The sequence below is a fragment of the Dendrobates tinctorius genome, unplaced genomic scaffold, assembly GCF_039654945.1.
Source record: "Dendrobates tinctorius isolate UK_male_01 unplaced genomic scaffold, ASM3965494v1 ptg000165l, whole genome shotgun sequence".
Classification (NCBI taxonomy): Eukaryota; Metazoa; Chordata; class Amphibia; order Anura; family Dendrobatidae; genus Dendrobates; species Dendrobates tinctorius.
In genome coordinates this window covers 27,348,024-27,363,472 of record NW_027361832.1, presented here as the reverse complement: position 1 = coordinate 27,363,472, position 15,449 = coordinate 27,348,024, and the positions used below count along the sequence as shown (strand labels likewise).

Genomic DNA, 15,449 nt, shown 5'->3' with positions numbered 1-15,449 from the left:
GTATTCTGTTGTTGTTGTTTTTTTTATTTAAATCCACCATACAGTTCCAGAGATATGGGTCTTTTCATTTGGTGCTAATTTTAGTTGTCTTTACCAAGGAGGCACGACTCACATGGTAATAGTGTAGAGGAGCCTTAAGACACATCCCCTAAGACTCCTGTAGGCACTGATCCATTGGATAGACCAGGGGTCTCAACACAATGTCCGAGGGCCGCATGCGTTCCCTGAGGCTGCTTAATGCTGCCTGCAGGCACTGTAGACCCTTTGACATCCCTGCCCGGTTCAGGGGGCCGCTGATGGTGGTGTTTTATTTCAGCTGAATGTGTGTCCTTAGATGCACATAAAATTGAAATGACGTACCTGATGTGATGGGGAGGTGGGGGAGCATCAGCAGCCGGGCTGCGGGTCACAGGAGGCAGGAGCCGGCTGTCTCCGCTAACACCTGTCCCCGCTGCTAAAGAGAAATGAATATTCAATACTCTCCACGCCAATGGAAATGGTGAGCAGTGAATATTCATTTCTCTTTAATAGCGGGCACAGTAAAGGCAGCCACAGGCTTCCTGCAGTGGCCAGGCAATCATATGTGCCCGCTACTAAAGAAAATGAATATTCACTGCTCTCCATGTCTATGGGAGTGGCACGCAGTGAATATTCATTCCCTTAAGTAGCGGGCACACGTGATCGCCCAGCCGCAGGAAGCCGGCTACTGTGCCTGCTATTAAAGAGCAATGAATATTAACTGCCCTCCATGCACATAGTCCCGGTGTGGGGAGAAGTAAGTATTCCGGCAGCTGTCCTATGCTTGTAACCAGCGCATAACGTCACTGTCATGCGCTGCTTACAAGGATAAAGCTGCTGGCATCTGAACAGGATGCTGTGAGGGAGCACAGGGTAGGTAGGATGGCTTATTTTTTAATGTTTACTAATGGAGGCCAGGCATACGAAGATAGGGATGAAGTTTATAATATATATACAATATACAGTGGGGAAAAAAAGTATTTAGTTAGTCAGCAATAGAGCAAGTTCCACCACTTAAAAAGATGAGAGGCGTCTGTAATTTACATCATAGGTAGACCTCAACTATGGGAGACAAACTGAGAAAAAAAATCCAGAAAATCACATTGTCTGTTTTTTTTTCATTTTATTTGCATATTATGGTGGAAAATAAGTATTTGGTCAGAAACAAGCAATCAAGATTTCTGGCTCTCACAGACCTGTAACTTCTTCTTTAAGAGTCTCCTCTTTCCTCCACTCATTACCTGTAGTAATGGCACCTGTTTAAACTTGTTATCAGTATAAAAAGACACCTGTGCACACCCTCAAACAGTCTGACTCCAAACTCCACTATGGTGAAGACCAAAGAGCTGTCAAAGGACACCAGAAACAAAATTGTAGCCCTGCACCAGGCTGGGAAGACCGAATCTGCAATAGCCAACCAGCTTGGAGTGAAGAAATCAACTGTGGGAGCAATAATTAGAAAATGGAAGACATACAAGACCACTGATAATCTCCCTCGATCTGGTGCTCCACGCAAAATCCCACCCCATGGGGTCAGAATGATCACAAGAACGGTGAGCAAAAATCCCAGAACCACGCGGGGGGACCTAGTGAATGAACTGCAGAGAGCTGGGACCAATGTAACAAGGCCTACCATAAGTAACACACTACGCCACCATGGACTCAGATCCTGCAGTGCCAGACGTGTCCCACTGCTTAAGCCTGTACATGTCCGGGCCCATCTGAAGTTTGCTAGAGAGCATTTGGATGATCCAGAGGAGTTTTGGGAGAATGTCCTATGGTCTGATGAAACCAAACTGGAACTGTTTGGTAGAAACACAACTTGTCGTGTTTGGAGGAAAAAGAATACTGAGTTGCATCCATCAAACACCATACCTACTGTAAAGCATGGTGGTGGAAACATCATGCTTTGGGGCTGTTTCTCTGCAAAGGGGCCAGGACGACTGATCCGGGTACATGAAAGAATGAATGGGGCCATGTATCGTGAGATTTTGAGTGCAAACCTCCTTCCATCAGCAAGGGCATTGAAGATGAAACATGGCTGGGTCTTTCAACATGACAATGATCCAAAGCACACCGCCAGGGCAACGAAGGAGTGGCTTCGTAAGAAGCATTTCAAGGTCCTGGAGTGGCCTAGCCAGTCTCCAGATCTCAACACTATAGAAAACCTTTGGAGGGAGTTGAAAGTCCGTGTTGCCAAGCGAAAAGCCAAAAACATCACTGCTCTAGAGGAGATCTGCATGGAGGAATGGGCCAACATACCAACAACAGTGTGTGGCAACCTTGTGAAGACTTACAGAAAACGTTTGACCTCTGTCATTGCCAACAAAGGATATATCACAAAGTATTGAGATGAAATTTTGTTTCTGACCAAATACTTATTTTCCACCATAATATGCAAATAAAATGAAAAAAAAAAACAGACAATGTGATTTTCTGGATTTTTTTTTCTCAGTGTGTCTCCCATAGTTGAGGTCTACCTATGATGTAAATTACAGACGCCTCTCATCTTTTTAAGTGGTGGAACTTGCACTATTGCTGACTGACTAAATACTTTTTTTCCCCACTGTATATATATAGTATATATATATATATATATATATATTTATATCACGATGGGGGATGTTAGAACAGTGTTGACGACATTTTTTGCTTTTTTTTCTATTTTCCTCCTCTAAAATCTAGTGACATAGCTCCAATATGGGCATGAGACTACAATATGAGGACCTGGATGTGGCCATAACTACAATGTGGGGACATAACTACAATATGAGAACCTGGATGGGGACATAACTACAATATGGGGATCTGCATGGGGACATAGCTACAATATGGGGACATAACTACAATATGAGTGACCATTTGTTATCACCACATCCATAATGACCCAAGCGCTAAAAAATAAAAAAAAATAAAAAACAGCAAAAATGTTCAAAAGGTGTATTGGGAAAAAAATTGTATTACTAAAAATGTCAGTTTATCCTTCAAAGAATGCGACCCTCCAAATTCTACTTTTTTCTATATGCGGCCCATATACCCAGCCGAGTTTGAGACCCCTGGGATAGACCAGAAAAATTAGCACTTACTAAAAATAAGTCAAGATCTCTGGAAATGTTAGGGCAGGTGCAGACAACTATGTTCTCCATCCGAGAAAAACAGTCCGATTATTATGGCTAAATAGAGCTGTAAGGGGTGCAATAAGAGATAAAAATAAAGCATTTAAAGAATTAAAGCAAGTAGGTAGTGATGAGGCATTAACTAAATACAGAAGATTAAATAAATTCTGTAAAAAGCAAATCAAAACAGCAAAGATTGAGACAGAGAGACTCCTTGCCAGAGAAAGTAAAAATAATCCCAAAATATTCTTTAACTACATAAATAGTAAGAAGCTAAAAAATGATAATGTTGGCCCGCTTAAAAATAGTCTGGGTGAAATGGTGGAGGAGGATGAGAAAAAAGCCAATATGCTAAATGACTTTTTTTCGACAGTGTTTACACAAGAAAACCCCATGACGGATAACATGATCAGGGATAACAATTGTCCATTAAATGTCACCTGCTTAACCCAGCAGGAAGTACGGCGGCGTCTAAAAATCACTAAAATTGACAAATCCCCGGGCCCGGATGGGATACACCCCCGAGTACTGCAGGAATTAAGCACAGTCATAGATAGACCATTATTTTTAATCTTTAAAGATTCCATAATAACAGGGTCTGTACCACAGGACTGGCGTATAGCAAATGTGATGCCAATAGTCAAAAAGGGGACAAAAACTGAACTTGGAAATTTAGGCCAGTGAGTTTAACTTCAACTGTGGGTAAAATCCTGGAGGGTTTTCTAAGAGATACTATACTGGAGTATCTGGAGAAGAATAACCTCATGACCCAATATCAACATGGGTTTACAAGGGACCGTTCCTGTCAGACTAATCTGATAAGCTTTAATGAAGACGTAAGGTAAGTTCCGGGCTGGACCAAGGGAATGCAGTGGACATGGTGTACATGGACCTTTCAAAAGCTTTTGATACGGTGCCACACAAAAAGTTGATACATAAAATCAGAACAATGGGGATAGGGGAAAATATGTGTAAGTGGGTTAAGAGCTGGCTCAGGGATAGGAAACAAAGGGTGGTTAATAATGGAGCACACTCGGACTGGGTCACGGTTAGCAGTGGGGTACCACAGGGGTCAGTTTTGGGCCTGCTTCTTTTTAACATATTTATTAATGACCTTGTAAGGGGCATAGAGAGTAGAATACCAATATTTGCAGATGACACTAAACTCTGCAGGGTAATCAATACAAAGGAGGACAATTTTATATTACAGGAGGATTTATGTAAACTAGAAGCTTGGGCTGATAAATGGCAAATGAGCTTTAATGGGGATAAATGTAAGGTCATGCACTTGGGTAGAACAAACAAGATGTATAATTATGTGCTTAATTGTAAAACACTGGGCAAAACTGTCACTGAAAAAGACCTGGGTGTATGGGTGGACGACAAACTCACATTTAGTGGCCAGTGTCAGGCAGCTGCTGCAAAGGTAAATAAAATAATGGGATGCATTAAAAGAGGCATAGATGCTCAGGAGGAGAACATAATTTTACCTCTATATAAGTCACTAGTGCGACCACACTTAGAATACTGTGTACAGTTCTGGTCTCCGGTGTATAAGAAAGATATAGCTGAACTGGAGCGGGTGCAGAGAAGAGCGACCAAGGTTATTAGGGAACTGGGGGGTCTGCAATACCAAGACAGGTTATTACACTTTGGGTTATTTAGCTTGGAGAATCGAAGGCTTAGGTCTTGGTATTGTCCCCTCATATATTTATACATTGTAATAAGATCACCCCTATCTAATGATCTTTTTACTCTTAGACCTGTGACAGGGACAAGGGGGCATCCTCTACATCTGGAGGAAAGAAGGTTTAAGCATAATAACAGATGCGGATTCTTTACTGTACGAGCAGTGAGACTATGGAACTCTCTGCCATATGATGTTGTAATGAGTGATTCCCTACTAAAATTTAAGAAGGGACTGGATGCCTTTCTTGAAAAGTATAATATTACAGGGTATATACACTAGTTTCCTTAGTGTTGCGTTGATCCAGGGAGCTAGTCTGATTGCCGTATGTGGAGTCGGGAAGGAATTTTTTTCCCCAATGTGAAGCTTACTGTTTGCCACATGGGGTTTTTTTGCCTTCCTCTGGATCAACATGTTAGGGCAAGTTAGGATAGGATATGGGTTGAACTAGATGGACTTAAAGTCTCCCTTCAACCTTAATTACTATGTTACTATGTTACTATGTATTATGCTAATCACACTCTGATGAAAGTTCAATCAAAGAGTATGATCTGATTTTCTTGGATGTGTAGAATAAAATTTTTTAAAAAGTTTCTCTTTCTTCTCAAATAAGTCTCTCCATGCATATCAAACTGCACTTGAATGTCATCCTAGACCCATAGAAATGAATGGGTGAGTACAATCTGATTATTAGATTCAAATCGTACATGCTGCAATTTTTTTCCTCAAACTACTCTGTCCGAAGAAAAAACTCAGACCTGCACTGCCTCATTAAATAACATTGGTCTGAGTGCGATCCGATGTTTTGATGGATCGCACTATACCCAAAACTATGGTCATCTGCACAAGCCCTTAGACAGGTTTTTAAAAAAAACCGCATACTCAGTAGAGCAGCGGAAATAAAATATGAGCAAAAATTGGACACCTTTGACACAGCGACAGGTCCTCCTTAAGATCATCTTCCCCATTACTGAAATTTCCTGCACAGTGAACTGTAATATGGCCACATTCAGTGGTTACCGTTTCCTGTAGACGATCAGTAGCTCCGTTGCGCTGCAAACAAACCAAGGGAATCTGCTTTCTCATGTTTGTCAAGAGTCCTAGAGGTTGGACCCCCACCTAGCACAATGTTTTGGTTTAAATTAATGATCTTCCAAACTTTGGAATACTCTTTTAACTAATCAGTATCACAGAGGATGAGAGTTCTTGGTGCGATAGTGGTGGTGACTCGCAAATCACAAGTAGTTCAGCAGGTCTAGTTCACCACATTCATTATGCTGTGGTGTATCATCGCTCTACTGCATTTTTGGCAGCCCAACATCTATCATTGCCAAAGTCCCTGCCTTAAATTTCCATCCATAGGGGATACTTCTTGTGCCTTCCCCCTATTCCCTAAGGCCTGTGAAATAAAATGCCCTTTTTTTCACCAATCACCACAATTATGAAATATGTGGACTAAAGCTCCAGGCCATGACAATGATGTAGGGTTTATCCTCACTGGACAATAAGAATTCAGGGTTTTTTTTCGCCATTGAACAGTAATACAAATAAATGGCATGACATTTGTTAATATGATTTTCATTGACTTTTTCAGAGTTATTCATTTCAGCAAATGCCATGTCAATGTTTTTTACTAAAGGGTAATGCCTCTTGTTATAACTTGTGTTGGATGTGTCTGCTGTTCAATGCAACTGTCCCAGTAATTACATTTTCCATCCATTATCTTCATTGTTTCCCAATGAGTTTAAGGAGTATGGCCCTGGAATAAATGGACTGAAATAAAAAAAATATAAAACTAAGATGAGCGCTCCTTAGAGGGAAGTGCGGTCTCATCATGCTCCATGGCACCGGTGTATCCTTAGCAATGTTTGGAGCTTGACAGATGACCTTCATTATCAGTTACCTGTCATCGGTGATGGGCTCCATTAGTTGGAGGTTACATTGACAGTTCATCTGTAGAGAATGAATCCAGCACTGCAACAAAAGAGCTTAGTACAATCAACGCTTGTGAGGAAGGGTTCGGGCAGAAGCTTTTAGGGTCAATAGGCACCAAGTCTTGCATCCACTCAGGGTCTAACAAAAGAAGAGGAAAGCTACATTCTGTATGAGACCTAGAAAAGGGTACAAACAGTAAAGTGTGATTATTATATTTTCCATATTCCTTATGTAGGCCGAAACGCGCGTTGGGGTGGGTACAGGTCTCAGGGCATCGCCATTATTATATAGATAAGATCAGCTGTGCGGTGGTGGGCCTATGATTATTATATACATATACCGACCTTTACGTGGGCCAGCACACTGCATAAGCTTAGTTTGTACATTGATATGTATATTGAATGGATCCCTAACTATCTATATGAAATTGATATGCTAAGTACTCTTTGATGCCCTGTATAAATCCGTACCCTTTTGGTATATTGTTTGTCTATGCACATTTGCACTTTATGTCTTTCCCATGTTCATGTTCTCTTTTGATGAAATAATAAAAACTTTGACTTTTATATAAAAAAAGTGGGCTTTTTTGATCGTAGTTTCTTCCTTATGTGCTTATCCATATGATTTAGCCCAATTTTTATTTTGCAACTTTCGGAAAAGGTGATAAATATTTGTGCAGTTGGACTCCAGTATTCTACTGAGGCACAAAATCTGTCTAGATCACACGACTTTTTGCTCTAAAAAGGTGCAAAGCTCTTTTCCTCTCATTCCCCTCTTCTACATAGAATCTTATCAGTAGCATCTGCCATCTCCTCTCTCAGTAATGGGAAAATCTGTCTTCAGTGAATACAGATATTACCTATAAACTGAGAGCTATGAGAATGAATGATAAGTCCAGTAGGAGAAAGAAGCAGTTTTATTTGTTAAGATATATTATAAAGGTGCTTATTTTCACGTGTACTATTGATTTATAGAATAAAAATTAAAAGAAAGGTTATTTTTAAAGGGAACCTGTCAGCAGGATTGTGCTCAGTAAGACAGTGTCAGGTCGGCGCCATTATACTGATTACAATGATACCTTGGTTGATGAAATCTGCATTGTGGTTGTTGTTTAATCCTTATTTTCATTTTTTAGTTAATGGTATGCTCGTGTGCCGGGGCGGCCGATCTTAATGTGGTGCTCTGATTAGGTATTCATCAGCATGGCTTATGACAGATCACTGATCCCTCACGGACCTGCCCCCTAGTTTGCATAATGAATATCTGTACATACTTAAAAAAAAAAAAAAACCTTCTGCAGGCAGGTGCCGGCCGTGGCACCTGTGCTGCAGCATAATCGCATGTGTAATGTGCCAATAATAACTGTTCTTGATGTTATTCAGCTGGAAAAAAAAATTCCACTGCGCAGCTCACATCATGTTCTTATCAGTTATCTGTTCCCATTGAGGTTCCCACTATAATTTTCCTACCTCAAACACACTAAGGCCGGTTTCACATTTGCGCTTCAGGGCGCATCGATGGCCTGCGCACGGCCACCGCTAAGCCCCGCCCCCTGCCGCGCCTCCGCCGGTAGCTCCGTCTCCCGGCGCATGACGCTGCATGCGTCATGTGTCATGCATCCCCTATCTTTATCACTGAGGATGCAGGCCGTGCGCAGTATGCGTTTGGCGGCACCTGCGTCCTTTTGACGGTGCGCCGAGCGCAACCAAATTGCAACAGGTTGCGTTTGGCGCTGGTCGGCTCAACGTCAAAAGGACGAAGGCGCCGCCAAACGCATACTGCGCACGGCCTGCGTCCTCAGTGATAAAGATAGGGAGGCAGAGCTACCGGCGGAGGTGTGGCAGGGGGCGGGGCTTAGCGGCGGCCATGCGCAGGCGCTAATGTGAAACCGGCCTAAAACAGATTTTTTTTTTTTAGAACTTCATGGTTTGTTTGCTTTTTTTAAATATGGAAAAATAAAAACAGGAAATACCCACTCAATCACAGGAAGAACATGCAAATTAGAAGCAGATGTTGCCCTTGGTTGGATTTGTCCTTAAGCCCTCAATGTTACAAGGCAATAATGCTCATTATGAAAGTAATAACTATAATCACCAAGATTTTAAACTTCACATTAAACAAGGTACTTCATTGCTTCCATTACAGATTCCATAGAAAAATATGTACTAGACAAAATAACATAGTCCAACACCATGATGGAGCTCCAACAGCACCCATTATAGTCAATGAGGTCCATTAGGCACTGCTACTTTTCACCATGTCACAAATCTGCTCTTAAATATATTGTTCTATCCCTATGAAGGAGCAGAACAATGTAATTAGCAAATGTAAGTGTGAACCTCGTCTAGCATCTAGGGTAAACTAACAGTGTTCTTGGTTTACGGGCAATAATAGTAATGAGCCACTCACCAACCACCATAGTTATGAAGCTTATTTGTGTCCCAAGTCCTACACAATTTTTTCTATTTATTTTCATGTTGGCAAGTAAAATTGTGACTTAGCCCTTAATGAAAAATAAGTCTGATCATCCAGTTGATTGGTCCATTTACCCACTAGCCATTTTTGTTTTTTTTAAGGCCATTTAACTTAAGTTGTACATAGGATGAGGTGTAGACTCGTGAGAAATGACTAATTAGTAATGAAACAATCTGTCAGTAGGTAACACATATAATGTAGCCATACAGATGGAGCGCAGAGCAGACTGGTAATTACGGGAGAAAAGGCAATCTGCCAAATACTACACCGATACAGGCTCCATCTGTCTACTGCTCGCAGCTTCCCCCATCATAACAAGTCGTCCAGGGTCTCAGTTATAGGCTGCCTTTTTCTGTCGTCTTTCCTAGCCAACATTAGGATTATATTTAGGGCAAGATATATTTCTGTTGTTTTCCACTGATTAAAGGAATCCCAACTGTTACATATTCATCATTTTATAGAAGCGTCTGCATTTCATTTCTTAACCTCCCACTTTAGAAATCAGCACTCACCCAAGGGTGAGAAATCCAAAAGTGGATGTGTAAAGGGTGGTGAAATATTCTGGAAACAACGTTATCATGTATACATTTAATTAGAACTTCTGCCTGTTATTGGACCAAGTGTAGAACCACATTTCTAATGCACAAATTATAACGTTCTGATCTTTTTACAGACTTTCATTATTTCCATTTTCTACGTAATAATGAAAGCGACTTGTACGAGTTTTGATGTTCATCAACTTTAAAATGTCGACTCTTCTTTCAGTGACTGGTTTGTGACTGATTGTGGAATATGCAGGTTGTAAGTGGATCGCCCACCAGGGCAGTGGGGTTACTCGGTACCGGGCCGGTTCTTACAGGGGGTGTATCACGGCAGCAGTTGACCCGATTTGTGGCCCTAAGCGTCCAATTAAAGGGATATTTACAAGGGATAAAGTTTATAAAGTTTGCAATAAAGTGTTCATGATGCCAACTGTGTCACTCGGTCAGGGGACCGACGCTGCTATGCAGAACCTCTGGGATGATGACAGGACAGCAGAGATGGTTTAGCTCTCCACAGGTAGAACTGTATCCCGGGGCAGTTTGAATGTAGATGAAAAAGGTGATGCTGCCGGATGTGGTGCAGGGCCGGTGATGCAGGAATAATTAGAGGACACAGCTGGGTGCAGTTCCAAAGGTTTAATCTCTGTGTCCCCTTGCTCCCTTATGGCTGCCTTTCCGGCAAAGATAACTATGGCTTGTGGCTGAAGCACCTACAGGTGCCACTACTTCCCGCTTGCTAGTTGAGTCTGGAGATTTCTTCACTAGGCTCGGGGGCCGGTACCCCCATGAACCTGGTCTCTCCAATACTGGATCGGGCCCCACGGGTGGCATCCGCACTTCTCGTGCCCCTAACACCCCTTCTGCTCTCCAGGAGCCTCCTTCTGTCTCTTTCCCTCCTTCTGCAGCTCCTCCTGACGGGGAGCTGCTTCACCACACATCTGCTCACTTTCATTCCACTCACTGGACTGAACTGTTTTCTCCCGCTCTCTTCCTACCAACTCCACCCACCTCCCAACACCCTTTACTACCCAGCTAGGGATGAGACCATCCTCCCTTAGGGTGCGTCCAGGGTGCCCTGCTGATATAGTGTGTGTTGGGTGCAGGTGTTTGAGTCCAGGGTGGTGTTCCCTCCTTACCTGAGAATGGGGTACCACACCTCTGGGTGAGGTGCAGTACCTCTGTGGCGACTGGACCCTCAGTGGTGCCACATAAGGCTCCATGGACTAAAATTGTATTCCACACAATGAATATACCATTACGGGTATGTTCCCACATGACATAGCGCTGCTAAGGAAAGCGGCACTCACCAAGTCAATGAAAAGTTCTTTTATTCCACATTTCATGACATGGACAGGGTATGCAGGGTGTTCAGAGGGGTGTAAGCAAAAGGATGTGGACAACAGCCATTTTGCGTTGTTCTAACCCTTCTATGTGTCCAGGTGGTCCGGTATGACATATCCTGTCTGGAATTTCTGTATAGGAAAACCTGCAGAGATATCTGCAGCAATAAATGTTGGGAAAAGGGAAAATAGAAAAGACAGGAGATTCTAAGCACATTTTACGCAATGCATTGCAGAAGGTGATATCGTATTCATATCTGCAGGTTACATTGAGATGATGCTGATTTAATTTTTTTGCAACACAAATCAATTTCTGAGAAACAGAAAACCCAGTTGCATATTACGATGCTAAACAATTGCACAAAATTAGTGCAGTGACTCCCAAACGAAAGAACCAACTCCAAACAATACATAAGCACAGGAGGATACGAAGTATGAAAGTTAAAAAGATGATTTTTTTATTAAACAAATTTATATAAACTTCAGAGCTGACATAGAAGAAATTTATAAAAAGGCAGACAAACAATAGCAAGCCTTGAGTATATAAAGCAACACACCAAATCTAGTGACGTGTGTAGAGTATAGTGTGAGTTAGAGCAGCACACCGCCAGCCCAGAGATGCAAGTACAAGTCAAACCAAGTGGGCATAAATACAGGGTTGGGGGAGACACATCAGATGGAAAAACTCAGGCTGACCACAAGTATTGGATGGCAGGACCCCGACGCACGTTTTGCATGTGAAATACTGTTTTCTCAAGGGGATGGTGCCAAATTTTATTTTATTTTTTGCAGTGTGGAAATGAGATTTAGTTAAATCTAATTTACAACTTTGGTACTGTAAGATACAGTGTTAATCACAAGCGAAAATACACTATATTAAAAGGAAAGTTTTCATTAAAAAATGACCTATTGTTTGACTCAGGTTTTTGTGATACATGTATTTACCTCAATCAAGACATCCACCGTACATGTACAGAGCAAGTCAGAAGCGGGTGTATGGAGCAGGCTCATGGGGTAAGGTTGCCCCTTACTCCACAGTTGATGGCGGTGTATTACAGCCAGGACTCTCCTCTATCAATCACGGGAGGAGTTGAGCTCCACTGGCAATTGTCAACTTGGTATATGCCACTGTCAATCTCTGACAGTGGCATTTAGCATGCGTTGGCATGCGAGCGAATCGTTCCATGTGCCCATCGGCGCGCCCATGACGTCATTGATGGTGGCTGATGGTTTGCTATGAGAACAGGAGGTGTATAGAAGACCTTTGTGCTTGTGTTTGTGATATTTTCATAAATAAACACAAATATCTACCCGCCTAAATGTCCCACTAACATAAAGCATAAAGTACAATGTGTCAAAAATAAACATTCTCAGAATTGCTGGGTTATGTTAAAATGTTCCAGAGTTGTAACCACATATAAAGTGACACATGTCAGATCTGAAAACTTGGCATGGTCATTAAGGGTTAAACAAAAGAAATGTGTTATGTATGTACGCATCATGTCTAGTGTTGTGTGATGTAATATATTTTTTCTTTTATTTTTTACAGCCTACAAGGAAAAAATGAAGGAGCTGTCTATGCTCTCTCTAATCTGCTCATGTTTCCATTCTGAGCCCCGAAATATTAACGCATACACATTTGATGGTGAGTAGTAACTGGCCGGTATTCCATGTGTATGCTTGTATATACTGTATGTCTCTATAATAACACATCCATAAATGTATTGCTTTAGTTTATATTGCAGTGTGATAGAGAACATTTATTCTGACACCTCCATTTGGTGCACACAATGTTCTTGAGCACTTTTAGTTATAGGATTCTGGCAATCATTTTCCATCTCTGATCTCTCCATTAAGTATATACTATGTGGAAATGTTGTGGAAATGATACAAGTCTTCAGCACATTGAATGTCTAATACTATCGGTTACACATTCATATCTCGGAGATCTTCATATGTCACCTTTAAAAGGAAACTTGTCTGCATCGCACATGTTAGGACAGTGAGAATCTGGAATTCCCTGCCTGAGGAGGTGGTGATGGCGAACTCAGTCGAAGGGTTCAAGAGGGGCCTGGATGTCTTCCTGGAGCGTAACAATATTGTATCTTACAGTTATTGTTAGGTTCTTTAGAAGGACGTAGATCTGGGGATTTATTCTGACAGAATTTTATAGGCTGAACTGGATGGACTAATGTCTTTTTTCGGTCTTACTAAGGCTAGTTTCACATTTGCGCTTTTGAGCGCAGCGACGTCCTGCGCACGGCCGCCGCTAAGCCCCGCCCCTGCCGCGCCTCCGCCGGTAGCTCCGCCTACCGGCACATGACGCTGCATGCGTCCTGCGTCCCCTATCTTTATCACTGGGGGCGCAGGCCGTGCGCAGTATGCGTTTGGCGGCGCATGCGTCCTTTTCACGGTGCGCCGAGCGCAACCAAACTGCAGCAGGTTGCGTTTGGCGCTGGTCGGCGCACTGTGAAAAGGACGCATGCGCCGCCAAACGCATACTGCGCACGGCCTGCGCCCCCAGTGATAAAGATAGGGGACGCAGGACGCATGCAGCGTCATGCGCCGGTAGGCGCGGCAGGGGGCGGGGCTTAGCGGTGGCCGTGCGCAGGCCGTCGCTGCGCTCAAAAGCGCAAATGTGAAACTAGCCTAACTATGTTACTATGTTATGTACTGGAGATGATTAGAAAACAATGATAGCAGAGATTTATTCATTAGGAAGTCGAAAGAGATAATATTTAGGGAAACTCTAGTTTTATGTTTAAAGGAAACTTTTCATGTCTCGAAATGCTATTAGTCTGCAGATATGGGGTTAATCTGTAGTTTACTAGCATTCTAAAGATGTACAACTACTGAGAGGAATTTAACTTTATTCTTTCCAGAAGCCTCCAGCTTTCAGTCATAGAGGTGTGGCCGGCACGGTTTCAGCCAACCTTCAATACATTTTGAGCAATGGCTGTAACAAGCGCCCCAGCCCTCTCTGACAGCTGGCTCCACAGTGCATCAGTACAGAGCCGGCTGTTAGTCAGTGGCAGGGTGCAGATACACCCGCTGCTCTCTGTGTGCTGAGCACTGATTCCGGATGCGTCTCTCTGACTGAAAGCCAGAGGCTGTCAGAAGGAAGAAAGTTAATTTTCTCCCAGCAGCTGCACAGCTTTAGAAATCTATTAACTTTCAGTTTACCCCATATCTACAGGTTAATGACATTTGGGGACATGAGAGGTTCACCTTAAAGAAGATTTTTCTCATCTGCTTTACTAAATAATTGTATTCCCCAGGAAATAACATTCCTGGAACACGTTTTCAGGGCTGTCTGTTGTGCCGTTCCTCTGTTATTCCTTCTGAACATTTATCGATAGATTGACTACTCGTTCCTCTTGTAAAAGGGGTGTGTGTCCATACACAGTAGCACTAATTGGACAGTGTCACATATGGACTAACCCTTCACATATGAGTAACCCGTGACTGACGTCACATCAAGCTTAGCAGGGTATTCTGTCTACACTGACAGAGCTGCTGAGCTCACACATTGGCTGCCATGCTATTGATGTGATATCAGCATGGCAGCTAATATCAAACCCCGGAAGCAGTGAAGGACCTGTGAAGGGTGAGTAAGGCTTAATATGCTTGTTTCTTTTTTTACAAGAAATTGTATCCAGGAATTTTCTTAAAGGATACAACCCCTTTAAAGAGCTTTTAAGTGGTCATCACTCAGTAGGTATGTAGCCAGCCCTATTATGGGTATAGTCTGTTGTGAGTAGTGACGGGCACACCCGAACAGTATAGTTCACCAGGAAGTCTGTGTTACTGTTCAAGTTCGGCCCCCCTGAACAATGGGTGTTTGTCATTAACAACAAAAAAACAGAGAAAAAAGGCAAATTGGACATCATTTTACACAAACCCCCAAAATGGACATGGACAAGATATTAATATATTAAAATATAAGATACAGTGCCTTGCGAAAGTATTCGGCCCCCTGGAACTTTTCAATCTTTTCCCACATATCATGTTTCAAACATAAAGATACCAAATGTAAATTTTTGGTGAAGAATCAACAACAAGTGGAAGACAATTGTGAAGTTGAACGAAATTTATTGGTTATTTTAAATTTTTGTGGAAAGTCAAAAACTGAAAAGTAGGGCGTGCAATATTATTCGGCCCCTATACTTTCAGTGCAGCAAACTCACTCCAGAAGTTCATTGTGGATCTCTGAATGATCCAATGTTGTCCTAAATGACTAATGATGATAAATATAATCCACCTGTGTGTAATCAAGTCTCCGTATAAATGCCCCTGCTCTGTGATAGTCTCAGGGTTCTGTTTGAAGCACAGGGAG

At 42.3% G+C, this 15,449-nt stretch overlaps 1 protein-coding gene across 1 annotated transcript in view; it reads left to right on the top strand.

Annotated features, from left to right (window-relative positions):
* Positions 1-15,449, top strand: part of STMN2 (stathmin 2) — a 58,891-nt gene that overhangs the window by 26,668 nt on the left and 16,774 nt on the right. The window contains exon 2 of the mRNA XM_073550613.1: positions 12,663-12,758. Within this exon, the coding sequence (XP_073406714.1) occupies positions 12,663-12,758 (96 nt within the window). The remainder of the gene's footprint in view (positions 1-12,662; positions 12,759-15,449) is intronic.